General features: G+C 62.0%; 1 protein-coding gene across 2 annotated transcripts in view; it reads left to right on the top strand.

The window, feature by feature from the left end:
- EXD3 (exonuclease 3'-5' domain containing 3) overlaps positions 1 to 10,469 on the top strand; it is a 301,259-nt gene extending 290,790 nt beyond the window's left edge. For both annotated transcript variants that reach the window (XM_087753517.1, XM_087753502.1), the window contains exons 21-22: positions 614 to 707; positions 10,037 to 10,469. In XM_087753517.1, coding sequence (XP_087609643.1) covers positions 614 to 707; positions 10,037 to 10,371 — 429 coding nt within the window. In that variant the 3' untranslated portion in view covers positions 10,372 to 10,469. The remainder of the gene's footprint in view (positions 1 to 613; positions 708 to 10,036) is intronic.
- The last annotated feature ends 3,884 nt before the right edge of the window (positions 10,470 to 14,353 follow it).

Below are 14,353 nucleotides of genomic sequence, written 5' to 3'. Positions count from 1 at the left end.
TTTGGCTCTGTAAGGGCCGGCACCTGGTGCGTGTAGGCACTCGGAGACCTCTCCAGGTGCATTTTGGCAAACCGAAGGTGAGGTTACAAAATGTGACTTGGTGCTCGCGGTGCTGCAGCAGAGCTGGGCCAAGCACAGCCAGCCGAGCCCCCAGCGTGTCTTGGGGTCCATGGCCATGCTCCGTAGCTTCTATGAGAACAAATCTTGAAGCCACAACTCAAACTTTGGGTGTCTGCTTGATGTTTTAAGGCAACCTCTGTTTCTGGTGGTTTCTGGCATTGCGCAGGGCTGGGGGGTGAGGGCCGCCGAGGGCAGGCAGTGGTACCGGCAGCCTGGCATGAAGATGTGGCTAAGCACCGTAAAGATGGAGTGCCTCTGGAGAGGAGGTTCTTGTGGCTTGTGAACCCCAAAATTTGTGTCTGCTGTCATTCTGCCACCCGCCTCGCGGTGGGAGAGGCCTTGCCTCAGTTTCCCTCTGCCATGATGCATGCGATGGGGGGCTGCCCAGCCTCTGCCGGGGTGCCCAGTGCGGGGCTGGGTGCTCTGGGCAGGCAGGAGGTGCCCGGGGAGCATGGCCACCATCTCACCGACCTGCCCCTCTCACTTCTTCCAGGTGTGCAACTGCGACAAGTACCTGAAGGTCTCGAGGGAGAGGATGAGGCAGCTGGTGGAGGGCAGCAGGCAGGCACCGGGGGCCGGCGGCGCAGGTAAGCGGGTGGGCACCGAAGGCTGGGAGTGATGCTCTGACCCGGGTCCCCCCCCGTGCTCCCGCCTGGGACTCGCTGCCCTGGACAGAGCAGGACCGTCCCACCCGGGCTGGGGGGTCTCTCAGAGAGGGAATGGGATCCCCTGCCACCAACCTGCTGCTGGGTGCAGACCCGCAGAGCTCTTCCAAACTTGCTTCGTGCCTGGTTGAGCTTGTGCACGCCGCGCACAGCTCCTGGCCCTCTCCCCAGGCTGCCCCGTGCTGCCCTGCGAGGCACTGGGTCGTGCATGGGATTGCCCAGCCTGGGGTGGTTTGGGGACAAGCCAGCAGTGGCTCAAGTGGCAGCCTAAGGCCATTGCCGCCTGACTTGGAAACCTCAGCTTGGGCTGCGAAATGCCTCCCGGCCGGTGCTGCTGATGGTGCCTTTCTCACCTGCGCGGTGCCTCTTAAACTCAGGCTGCAGGAGGGGTGAGGCAGGGCCGCCGGCGCGGCGAGGCTCCGGCAGGCTCCGAGGGGAGAGGCTCCGCCATGCCCTGCTGAGCTGCGTTGGTCCCCACGCGTTTTGGTGCTGGGCAATACCCGCCGCAGCCACACCAGGCTGGAAACATGCCCCTCTCGCTGCTCCTACCCAGCCTGGTCTCTGCCGCCAGCCCTCGCATGCATCACTTGCCATGCCTCAGTTTCCCCATCTGCTTGACAGGGGAGAGCAGTGCGAAGCGGCGGCTGCCGGGCACTCCCGGCCGGCTGTGGCTTTGCTGGGAGCTGCATGTGTGGCTCTGGGGACGAGGGACATGGTGGGGCGGCTTTTCCCATGGTGCTGGCAGCCTGGGAGCGCTACGCGTCCCGAAAGGCCGGGGCATCCTCCCCAGCGGTTTCTCTGGTGAGGGCACTGGCTGTGTGTGTACCCAGCGACCAGCCGGGCCTGTTCAGCCAGTTTTAGAGTATGGGAAATAGAAAGGCTGTGGTTTGCCTTCAGCCGTGTGAGCGGTTTCCCCTTCCCCCTTCGGGATGGGGGTGATGGAGCCGGGGGGCTCTCACATGGCACCGTTGCGTCTCCACGCAGGCTCTTCAGGGACCCCCTTGCTCTACCCCGTACACCATGTCTGCAGCAGCCTGTGTCCCCATCGTGCCGCGCAGCCTCTGGCTGGGTGCCCTGTGTCCCGGGAGGGGTCTCACGGGGAAGGACCCCTGTCTGCTGGGCCAGCTGGGAGCCCTGCGCCGGGCCACGTCAGGCATGGCCTTGTTGGGGAGCATCCTCTGATGGGGAGCATCCTCCGACACAGCGCGGTCAGGGACCAAAGGTGCCACCACATCCTCGGGGGGGTTGGTGTTTTACTGCAGCAGAGACATCAGATGGACGCTGTGGCTCCTGGGCAGGCGGGCACAGCTGGGCAGGTGGCACCCGACCCAGAGGGAGGACCCCTGGGGTTTCCATTTCTCTTTAGATTCTGCCGGGGGCTGCTGGAATTGCGAGCATCAGCGTAAGCTCAACTAGGTTGTCCCCAAAATGTCCCACTTTAGGTGAAGTTTTGTGGAAGAGGAAGAGGGGAAGGGTGTGATGACAGTGTCCTGCCATTGCTTGGTGGGGACGGTGGGGACAGTGGGACAGGCTGGGCAGCCAGAGAAGTGGGTTCATACGGAAAATCTCAGTTGTTCCCCGATTTCCTTTGCATTTTCCTTCTGGAGGGGGCTGGTGGCTGGGACCTGCTCTGCCCTCAGCCGTGGTCCAGCACACAGCGTGGGGAGCTCAGCACCCACAGCCCCCAGCTGCTCGCCCATGCCAGGACCAGCCCCTGCTCCGTGACTCCAGCCTGGGCCGTGTCATCTCATTCATGCCACCGGGCATGGATTAACCCCAGGACCGTGGCCGGGCACTGCCGCTTGGCAAGAAAATGCCCCTTCCCCTCCAGCTTCCCAGGCAAGGGGGGAGCCTCCTCCCAGGGGGGCTTCGCCTCTCCGGGGAGCAGCAGGCAGGTGCAGTGGGAGCCATAGATGCTGGGGCACCCCTCAGCTGCGGATGGGGACGGATCCAGCCCTCCGCGTAAGCCCGCGGCTGCCTGGGTGCTCCCGCGTCCTGGGGTCCGGCTGCAGACAGCCCGGGGCTGCTCACGTTTTGCCTGCAAAACTTGGGCCAGTGCCGCTCCATTTGGCTCCCGGATTTTTATGGTAGGGCTTCCAAGTGATGAAAGGCAAATTATTCATCCTGTAATAGCTCACTCCAACTTGGACCTAGGGACTTTCCCAGGTTTTAGGGAACATTTTCCCTGACACAGCCGCATTTGCCCTGCACGAGGGCTTTGATGGAAGTGCTGGAAAGAGTTTCAAGCCTGGACAGCTTTGCCCCGTGATGCCCGGTGGGATGCTCTGAGCAGCTCGGGTGCCTGGAGCTGGCAGGGGATGGGGCAGAAAGCAGCAGCGGTGCTGCGGTCACCGTGTGGCACAGGCAAGACGCGATCTCGCTGGAGGCCATTGGCAGCGTGCGGGCTCCCAAATGACCCAGGGGGATGGGATGTGTCACAGGCTCTCGTCTGGCCGGGGGAAGCTTCTTGCTTACTCAGTGTGGTAAAACCAGCTGGCATGGGGCCCCGGGGCTCCGGGGATGCTCTGCCAGATGAAATCTGGTCCCTGGGAAAGGCGAGGATGGAGCACATTCGATCTGGTTAGGATTCACCAAACAGAAAAGGCTGCTTTAATCATAAAATCACCCCTTGCCATTGGAAACTTTTGCAAAACATGAAAACAACTAGTCCTGCTTTCCTTTGGGCTGTGCTGCTAACCAGGCATGCCGGAGCCTCCGCTCTGGGCTGCAGAGGTGGAGGAGCAGGCGCAGCGGCCGGGGGTGCTCGGGGAGCCCCATGCAGCACCCTGGGGAGCCCCAAGCTGGGTGAGCATCCTCCCTGACCAGCCAAAGCTGGTACTCAGGACCAGCGAGATCTGCGCTACCCATGTTCTCCTCCAGTGTCGCATCCCACAGGTGCAGGATAAGCCGCAGGCAGCCTTGCGGGTGGCTGGAGGCACAGCTAGGATGTCCCCTCGCTGGGCAGCAGGATGGCGTGGGGCTGGCGGGGCTCTGAGCAGCCCGACTGGGGCACCGACCTTGCCCCCGCCAGCCCCAGCAGTGACTCAGGGTTTTTCTTTCCCCTCCTGGCCCTGGGCTCTGCGGCAGAGCCCGGGTGAAAGCCGGCGGAGGCAGAAGGAAGAGCTGCAAGACCGCAGCGCGGGGAAGGCTGTGCTGTGGCTCCGAGCTGGGGTGATGCCAGTACGGTGCCGGGTCCCTCCTCCATGGCTGCCGCACCGGGATGGCTGAGGGCATGGGCTGGTGGGACCCGCTTCCCTTAGCCAGGGGCTCCGATACACAGCGGGAAGGGGCCACTGCGTGTCCAAAGCCTTGAGGCTGGATGCAGTATTTTCCTGCCATGCTTCCTTGATGTACAGTGTTTGGCCTTGCCATGAGCATTGTACCCATCTTACCGCCACGTGGGAAGGGTGGGCGATCCCTGTGCTGCCCCAGGAGGCCTCTCGCACCCAGGGAGCAGCCCGTGCATCCTCACCGTGTCAGCACCGGACGCGGTGTGCGGGAGAGGCCAAGGCACCCCGAATGTCTCAGGCTGCTCTGCACGTTTCTGCAGGGAAGGGGATGGGTCCCCAAGGGGCTGCACCCAGGGGCTCCCCAGTCCCCTTCACCCTCAGACCAGGCACCTCTGGGGCGCAGCGGGGTAACAGCACCATGCTCAGTCTGTCCCTGAGCTGGGCAGGGATGGGGACCGAGGAGCTGCAGCGCAGGGCTGGGACGGGGGGCTGCGGTGGTGAGACCAGCCAGAAACAAACCCCGGGTGTGCTGGGTCGTGGTCTGCCAGCTCCCCCTTCTCAGAAGAATTTTGTTTGCTCATATGAAAAATCACTGCCAGGCTAGGAAGCCGGTGACATTTTCACGGCTGTGGGTTTGCAGAGCTCTGCGTGTACCCGCTGACAGCGGTCTTGTGCCAAATGCTCCCCGGGAAGGAGCCAGGGACCGTTTGGTGCTCCTGCCCGGCGCCGGGCGCGGGAGCCGGCCGGGTTTGCTCCCACAGCGGCACAGGGAGATGATAGCAACTGAAGGTGCCTCTTGCCTTGAGCTCATCCTCCCTCCTCCACCCTGGGAACATCTTAAGATCATGGCCAGGCTGCTGCAGCCCAGGTTGCACAATCCCGGGTCCTTTGTCCTTTGCTTATCTGCCTTATCAAGGAGGAAAAGATAACCAGGCATCTTCAGTGCCCTGCAATCCAGTGTGTTTCTCAGGCTCATAACTCCTCTTATCGGGTTCGATCTCTCACCTCGGCAAGGTTTCCCATGCACCTTTGTACTCCAAGAATGCTCCCAGGTCTGCTTTCAGCCTTGTGCAAAGCCTTTACGATGTGCGCTTTCTCCAAAACACCTCAGCCTTAATTGCCTAATTACGGCCGAGTCTCCCGTGTGTGTGGTTGCGATGACAGCTGGGTGCGGCTGCCGGGCTGGGAGCAGGGCTCTCAGCTTGCACAAGCTCTGCCAGACCCGAGCGCCTCTCGGGAGGCGGCAGGAGGCTGCGGTTCCCGCTGCGGAGCCGCGGGGCGAGCGCCAGGTCCCCGCCTGAGCCAGCTGGGACAAGCACCCAGCTCCTCGCCCCAAGGCCTTGGTCTTAGCTGGGGTGACACAGAGGGACCTGGGCTAGAAACGGGGCCTGGGGGGGCGGATTTTGTGCAGAAGTACCCGGCTCCCCCCGGGGAGTTTGGGTTACCCCATAGTGCCCCGACACTGAAACCCTGAGGCTGCCCAGGTCTCACGTGTGTGGAGACGGGTTGTTTCCAGCCAAATCAGGGCCGTGTGGTCTGGGAAAGGGGAATGGGCACGGGTTCAAATGAGGATTGCCCTGATCCTGCTCTGTCCCAGCTTCCCAGGCCCTCTCATGCTCTCATGCCCCCCGTCGCACCGTGGGGGGTCCCAGTAAACGCTGACCCAGGACTCCTGCATTGCAGCCGACAGAATAGGCTGTAGGGACTACAGGTCACCGGTGTCACTGTCACGGTGGCCTTTCAATATGACCCCCGCCCTGCTAAGGGCCTCTTGGTGGGCAGAGGAGGGTCCATGTCCCCCTGCCCACTGCAGGCAGCCCACGCCATGCCCCCTGTCCCTCCCCCTGGCCTCAGCCCCCCATGCACAAGCAGGACCTCGCAGTGGGGCATGCAGAGCCCCTGGCCCGTCCCTGCCTTCCCTGGGGCCTTTGGGACAAGTCGCTTTGCCCACCACAGCCCCCCCCGTTGCAGTAGTTCCCTTCCAGGGCTCTGTCACCCAAGCAATCACCTGAGGCCGTGGGGTCCCCAGCTGCTGCCGTGCCCTTGGGGTGCACACCGCTGCCTCTGTGTCCCCCCGGTGAAGGTACTCTTGGTTTTTGAGCACCAGGAACCATCCAGTGCCCCAGGGCATGAGATGTAGCTTTGCCGTGGGTCTTCCCCACCGTCTCCATGCTGGTGGCCAGGGGCTGAAGGAAGGGGATCCCTCCCAGGCTGACAGGGCTCCTGCTGCACCCCACCTCACAGAGCTCTGGGGTGCGCGGCAGTGGCTTGGGCACAAAGCAGGGCTGCTGCAGGGGTGACAGGGATGTCTCCTGGGCTCCAGAGGTGGGGTCCTGGCACTGCGGGTGGCCTTCCTCAGCCCAGGGAGGAACCTGATGCAGAAATAAGCAGAATTGGGGTCCTGCAGCATCCCCTTTCCCCTGGGCACGGCAGCGCTCACTGGGAGGTGAGACGTGTCCATGGGTGGGAACAGCAGCGGTTTGTGCTGTTCCCATGGGGTATTAATTCCCACGGGGGAGCAGGGGTGGGCAGGAGCTGGAGATGTGATGGGCAGGAGCTGGAGATGCGGTGGGCAGGAACTGGAGATGCGGTGGGCAGGAGCTGGAGATGCGGTGGGCAGGAGCTGGAGATGCGGTGGGCAGCACGTGCGAGGGCAGGGTACAGCCGCAGTTCGTGGGGAGAGCAGGAGGAGAGGGCTCTGTGCTGAGCAGGGCTGCTGGGTCGGGGACGGCGCCGGGGGACGGGGCCGATCCTTGCTGCCCGTGGAGCTCTGCGGCACTAACGTGTGGGTGCTCAACCCCAGGTGCCCGGGGGCTGCAGGGCTCAGCCCCCCGCCGGGCTCTGCCATCCCCAGGGTGACCCAGGCAAGAGGGGGAGAGGTGAGCGAGAGGCAAAAGGGCTTTTTATTTTCAAGATGTTTTATAATGGGATTATTAGTTCCCAAGAGGTGTTTCAAATTGATTTGGTAAGGAATCGCTTTCATTTCTCCTCCGCAGAGATGCGGTGGGAATTCAGCCTTTGGTGTGAACCATCGCAGAGCTCTGGAAGCCGTAGATCTGAAAAGCTCCCGGCACGTTGGAAGGACGCGCTCGGCTCCCCTCGGCCCCACACACCCCACACGGGCTTTTTGCTCCGTCTCCGCACCGCATCCAGGCGAGCTGGGCTGCAGCCCCGCGGGAGCTGCGGCTCCGCCGGGGAGGGCTCTGCCCGTCTCAAGGGGGAGAAAAAAAAAAACCTGCTTCAAAAAATCCCCCCCTTTCCCCCAGGAAACCCCTTTTTTCCTAGGGGATCTGACCTTTTCCCAGCACAGTTTTCGCTGCGTGCCCGGCTGGCACCCTGTGCCTGGCGCCCAGTGGCCCTTTCACCGTGGCGGCGAGGGGAGCGCAGGCATCTTCAAAAGCCCTGGAAAGAATTTGGTGGGAGGGGGAGAAGGGGTTTTACAAGCTCCCATTCAAAAATGGTCACTTTGAAGTGATGTAGCATTTTCAACCCTTTGAAGAGCCACAATTAGGAGGGGGCTGGTGCAAGCGAAAGGCAAAACTGCTGGGTGACCATCACGGCCTTTCTCTCCCCGGGCTTTTAAGGGATGAACTTTTCCTCCCTGCCTGCCGTTTTCTCACGAGCCCAGGGGGGTGGGATTGGGGTGTTTGGGGGAGCTGAGGGTTTCACCCCCGCCCCATGCAGAGAAGGAGGGGGTCTGCAGTTGGCTTTGCCCCCCAGCAGCACGGCAGCTGATGGAGCGCGTCGGAAGGGAGAGCAAACTGCCCGGCATTGCTGCAGGAGCAGGGGGCTGTGCCCTGCCTGCAAGGTCGGGCCGGGGCATTTTTTAGGCTCCACGGAGGGGAAAGATGTTGGCCATTGGTGCTGGCTGCTGGCACTGTCGTTTTAATTATGGTTGGATCTACAAGTTCCAGCGAAGGTAGATGTCCCTCCCGTCGGGGTCCTGGAGGCAGATGCAGAGATCGGTGCTCGAGAGCAGGCACGATGAATAGAAAAGGGGAAGAAAGGCAGATTTGTGTCCGTGTGTTATAAACTGAAGAAAAACAAGTGATGGCCCAGGGTTTGGCAGGGAGTCTGTGGTTCGTGTGCTTGGAGGTGCAGCCCGCAGCTTGACCTCCTCGGCGAGCCGGTCCCTGCATGCCCAGGCTGAGGCCACCCCGTGCCACCGTGTAGCACAGGGTGGAGGGAGGCAGGGACGGGGCGAGGGCAGAGTCCCTGCCTCCTGCCACAGGGATCTGCCACCTGTGACGGGCTCTGTCCCAGAGAAACCCGCGGGAACGGGGCTTTTCCTCCACGTCCCCACTCCAGCTGGCTCAGGGTTCTCCTGAGAGCAGCCTGGGTGCTTCACCGCATGCCAAAAATTGGAGAAAATGGGAAATTGAGGTCACTGTTTTTTCTCCGAGAATGCATGTTGTGTCCCAAGGAGATGAAGAAGATGAAGGAAAGGCACATGCACGAGTGGGGCTGCGGGGCACTTGCCCAGGGCACAGCGATGGTGAGCCCAGCTCTTGGCCAGTGGCTGGGACTGGGCTTGGGGCTGCTTCCCCTTGTGTTGTGGCAGCGGCCCCCAAACCTGTGCCGCTGCTGGGAGGCGTGGTGGTCCAGGGCTGCTCTGCAAAACCACCCTGAGAACATCTCCAGTGACAGCCTTGACCCTGAGTGTGGCTGTTTGTCTGCTGGGAATGGGGAGTGTCCATGCCCCACCAGCTTGGGCTGGTCATCTCCCCTGGGGAGGTGCGGAAGGTCCTGGGGGGCTCTGGGGAGACCCCCGAACCAGGGGCTGGTGTGAGCCAAGCCTCCCGCACCTCTCCCAGGCTGTGGCTCTTTCTGCTCGTGCGGTGGCGGGTCCAGGCCCTGCCGGACAGCCGTGCGGTGGCTCTGCTGGGACAGGGTGGCCATTCCAGGGCCGTCCCTCAGCCTTGCTTTCCCCCACAATAATCACCAGCATGTCCCAGGTCCTCACAGCACTGGGATGCAGGGAAGAGCCAGCTGGGAATGCTGGTGTCCCTCTCTGTCACAGCTGGCTCCTGACCAGGCTCCCTCTGATCCTCGAAAGGGGCAGGCTGGACATCCCAGAGGTGCCGCCGGAGCGATGCAGGATGCCTTTTGTTGTCTTAATTGATGCCTGGGCAGGACAAGTCCCCCCCTGCCAAAAATGAGTCATCCCACAGCAATAACCGCAGCCAGCGTCCCCGGCTGCCAGGTGTCCTGATGGATGGGAGGCAGCTCAGCCCTCAGCTTCCGCCACCCGGATCCGGCGACCTGCCGTGCCCCGGCCGCGGGCGGGGAGAGCCTGCACCGAGCTGCCAAAAATGCCGTGGGGTTTGTGGCACTTTGTTTGCGATGGCAGCGAGCCGCCTGCCCGGTGGGGCCAGGGCTCGGGGCGTGCGGGGACGGCTCACGGGACATGGCCCCACATCGCGCCCCGCTGTGCCCCTTGCCTGGGTTTTGTGATGGGAGGTGGATGTCACGCATATGCCAACGCCCGGTGTCCTCGGGCAGGCCAGGACCGTTGTGGGTGTCATGAGCAGTGCAGACAGCTATTAATGGTGGTTTTTTAATTAAAGCAGCAGTAAGGGCTTCCCTTGCTGTTTTCTTGCCCTGTAACGCAGCCCAGGGTGGGCAGAGCCCACCTCGGAGAGCAGCCTTGCCCAACCTGCAAAACCATTGCACCCAGTACAGCAGCATCACTGGTGCAGTTACCCAGACTGGAATAGCTCCCAGACCCGTGGCAGACCCCACTGCCCAGGCAGGACACGGCAGAGGAGCTGCGGGAGGTGCCAGGCAGCTGCTGGGGAGCAGGAGGCTGCACGGGTGCCATGCTCAGGGCAGGCAGTTGGTGGATGCTGGTGGCCACTTTCTCCCAAATTCATGGGATGCTCCTCCGTGGGATGCAGGGCAGAGCCGGGGCTCCCCGCAGGGATGACAGGCCCCTCACAAGGGTCGTTCACATGGCTGAGCACAGACCCCACTCATCACACCAGTGGCTGATGGTTTATCTGCTGTCTCCTCTCCCTGCAGGCTGCCTGGTGAGGTGTGAGGAGAAGCCCAGCCAGAGCTGCGATGCCGCCATGCCAGCCTGCGACGCGGCCCAGCCCAGCTGTACCCCCCAGGGCGAGCGGCTGGAGGGGCCGGAGCAGCCCGGGGCGTCCGCGGCATTGGTGGGGGGCACAGTTCTGCAGGTCGCCGCCATCCCCCCCGGGGTGCTGGACAAAGCCGAGCTCACGGACTTCTACTGCTGCACCCGCTGCGGGAAGGTGTTTTGGGAAGGGTCCCATTTTGGACGCGTCGTCTCCCAGTTTCAGGATGTTCTTGTCGCCAGCGGGGACGAGCAGAGGGTCTATGAGCTGAGCTGAGGGGGACAGGAGGGACGTGCTCTCCGGTGAACCTCAGCAGATTTTGGGCTGTGGGTTTGTGGTGCGAGGCTGGAAGGGGGGGCTTTCATTTCGGGGTCCGCCATGGAGGGGACTGTCACATTTGCACTGGTGGTTTACGACAGCCCAAAAATACATGGCCTCCATGAGATCATTAAATCAGAGGTGGCTGGGGACTGGGCGTGTTGCTTTATTTCTGCCTCCCTCCAGGTTGGGTATGGTGAGAGGGTGGCAGAGCTCCCCAAAACACCACCCCGGCAGTGCCGACCCCGTGGCACCCATCCGGCCCCGGCGCCCTCGCCCCGGTGCCCCTCTGCCAGGTAGCTTGTGTTGGGGAGCCAGAAGCAGCAGCACAGGGCAGAGGGAGCATCTCCAGTGCCCAGAGCGCTCCCCGGCCTGCGGGACACGTGTCACGCCACGACCCATCCCCAGCGTCCCCTCTCCCCCTGGTCCTGCTCTCCTGGCATTCCTCAGAGGGAACGGGTGGCCACTGCTGGGTGGCCACAGGAAAACCTCTGGGAGCACCACGACGCCCGCTGGCACCCACATCACCCCACGCCGGAGTGGGGGATGCCCCAGCAGAGCCGGACTGGTCCAGGCAGGGGGTCCCATTGGTGCCAAAGCTGCCTGCCAGCAGCACCCGCCTGCCCGCCTCCCCCTGGGGTGTCCGTCAGGCCGCCCCCCGCGCCCGGGGCTCTGCGAGGCGCGCTCAGGAGTGGCAGTGGAGCGTGTGGTCCCACCATCACCGGGAACCGGGGTTGCGGGTGGGAGTAGCCAGCATCCAGAGGAGGCTGCACGGGCTGACGGGGGGCCAGGCGAGGCGAGGAGCCCAGCCACGCTGGTCCTGCCGCTCCGGGCACGGCCGTCCAATGCCTCCCGATCCAGGGACAGGCTTAAACCTCTCCACGCTGCAACTGAGGAGCATTTGCAGAATTCCTCCTCTAATCCCAGTTAACTGCCAGGCCCTGATGTTGTTGCTAAGAGGGCCCAAGGGGCTCTTGGCTGAAGTGTGACATTTACAGGCCAGCGAAATGCCTACCCAGTCAGCTTACACTGCGATGCGAGACTGGCTTTCCTGCTCCAAGAGCTCCTGGCCATGCGGTGCTGGGGGCTCCTTCCTCCCCAGGGACATCTCACCTCCCAGCTCAGCCCTTTGGCAAAAAAAACCCTTTTTCCATTTTAAACATCCCTCTCTCCATGAGCTCCTGCCTGGGCATTAGTACCAGTGACCCTGAAAGGTGGCTGTCCGCCCACTACACCCGTCTTCTCCCCCCAGCGGTCCCTGCCAAGCCCTGGCTGCGGGGACAACCCCCTGCCACCATGGTACGGCATCCCTGGTGACACTTTCCATGGTCACAGTGTGCCATTTTGTCCCAATGTCCATCAGAAGATGGCAGAGGGGAGCAGGACCCCTGTGCCCACCCTATGCCCACCCCTCTGTCCCCATTTCCCTCAAAGCCCTGCCAGGGCCACCCGCCACCCCTCGTTTGCTGCTGCGGAGCCCCATTTCTTTCAAGTGGAAGCATAAAATAACGGCACCTCCTTCACCCCGACGAACAAAGTCGAGGCGGACGCTGGCAGCACCACGACTGTCACCGTGGCAGCACGCACCCCTGGCCCTGCATGTGCTTAAAGGTAAGGACACGTTTTGGCAGGGCGGGGATGCTGAGCCTGGCCCCTTCCCATCAGGATACGCCGAGGTGTGAGTCTGGCTCTGGCCAGAAGCAGCTACGAGGGTCTGTGTTTCTCAGGGGGTTTGGGGGAGTTATTTTCCCTCCTTCCCTGCACTTGACTTCGCAGAGCTTGGAGAGAAAGCTTCCTCCCTGGCTGAGCATCACCATCAGCATCACAGCAGCATCTGCCAGACCGTGCTGATGCACTGGTGAGATCCCCCAGCCCTGGCCGCTGCTCCACCTGCGGAGCGACGGACGTGCTGCAGTGCAGTGGTTAGTATTTTGATGCTGGCGCCTGCAGATTGGCCCTAAACCCACTTTTTCTCTCCTCCCAGTCTGGTTTTGGGGGTCGCAAAGTGAAGCCTCACTGACGATGCCCCAGCCAGAGATGGCCGTGCCCGGCACGCTGCAGCCCCTACGCGCGGAGGCCTTGGGGACCACGTCTCCTGCTGCCGAGGCTTTGGCTACGTGGAGACGCGGGGTCTGGGGGGATTTCCCTGGGGAATCGCTGCACCGTGCCTCTCCTCCCCTCTCCTCCCCACGGTGCTGGGCTGGCAGGTCCTGTTCTTCCCACGGAGTCACAGCCAGGGACGGTCACTGCTGTCCCCTCTAATCCCCTGTCCCCAGGGTGGGCTCTTGCCGGGGGGCTTCCCCGGCGGCTGGTGGCCATTCAGCCTCCCAGGTCAGTGGGTGCAAGGCACCAAAAAAGGGTCAGTTTGAGCAAAAACTTCCCTCCCCGCCACCTCCATCACCTCCTTCCTCCTCTCTCGGTTTGCCCTGGAGATGGCTGCTTCTTCCAGAGATGGACAGAAGAAAAAGAGGGATTTTCCCACTTGGCTGGAGGCTCCCAGGGCCCAGCACACCTTCCTGCACACGCATTGACACCTCCAGCTGTGGGGATTATTTCTCCTAATGGGATTAAAATGCCTTCTGCTGATCTCACCCTCCCTAGCCATCATTTTTCCATCAATTCTTTCCCTTTCCCTCCTCAGTTGTCTACATTTTTTGCATATAACCTGAAGGAATTGTGTTTCATGTCCTGGTTTTCCAGCCCTGCGCTCTCTCTAGATGTTAATGCGTTTCTCTGAAGTCCCTCTTTATCTAAAATGGGAATTTCCTCTTTGCTTTTACCCCCAGGTCATTTTTGTCATGTTTCTGGTGCAACAGTTGGGGGCCAGGCGGTGACAGCAGAGGATAAGCCCTGTTCTGCTAAACTGGCATCTGGCCTGGTCCGCTGGCAATTGCTTGTAGGGCTTCTGGTGCTGGAAAACTGGTGCATGGAGGGACCAAATACCCACTTTGTGGGTGATGATACAGTCGTTGCAGACACAGAGCCTGGTTTTATGTGTCCTGGGCCAACCTCCCCATCTTTGGGCCATCATTACCTTGTCCTGGGCCATCAAGATGAGCTCCAGTATTGAGTCCCACGTTGGTGCAGGGCTTTGGTGCTAGGAAACGGGGCCTACGGTAACAGGTTTTCTGCCTCTATGCCATGGGCAGATGTTTAAAAATTGTCCCCCGTTCTCAATGGCAGTGTCAGAAGCAAGCGCCTTCCTTCTGAGCAGCTGAAGTCCCTCTGGCCTGAGTCGCCTCTGGTGCTGTGACAGGACAGTGGCCTTGCTTGGACATGGACACACTTGGGTGGAGGTCCTTTCAGTGTGTCTGCTGCAGTCTCGGCAGTATGAACCATAGCATATGTCTTCTCATCCATCAGCGCCACCAGCTCTGAAGCTCCCCTCCATCCCTCCCTCCCTCTCCGTCCCTCCATCCCTCCATCCCTCCATCCCTCCATCCCTCCATCCCTCTCCATCCCTCCATCCCTCTCCATCCCTCCATCCCTCTCCATCCCTCCATCCCTCCATCCCTCTCCATCCCTGCTCAGGGGCAGGAAGGCTGCCTGAGGCTGCCAGGACAGTTTTCTCCCTTGAGCCCTTCCCAGAGCCCTCAAATCTCCAGGCTGGGCAGGAGACCTGCGGAAAGGGGCACACGGGATCCCCGCTGAGGGACCCTCAGCACCCACCTGGGGCATCTGCTGCCCCATGGCAGCAGGGTGCTGTACCTGGCCCCTAGAGGATGTCCTGCCCTTCCCAGCCTTGGGCTGCTGCTCTGGCTCTGGGGGTTTTCCCGTTGTCCCTGTGTGTCCAGGTGACCTGTTCAATGCCTGGAAGTGGCACGTCCTTACATTCATCCACCTCTGGTGCCAGCACCCTCGATGCTCCGCAAACCATTGACTCCTCCAGTGCATGAGCCACCTCAGCTGCAAACGCTCCTGGCTTCTGCCTTGCCATGTC

Source organism: Nipponia nippon, unplaced genomic scaffold, assembly GCF_047370975.1.
Source record: "Nipponia nippon isolate SJK-2023a ecotype South Korea unplaced genomic scaffold, ASM4737097v1 scaffold_16, whole genome shotgun sequence".
Lineage (NCBI taxonomy): Eukaryota > Metazoa > Chordata > Aves > Pelecaniformes > Threskiornithidae > Nipponia > Nipponia nippon.
Note: the sequence above shows the minus strand (reverse complement) of the source record. Positions and strands in the feature narration are given on the sequence as shown.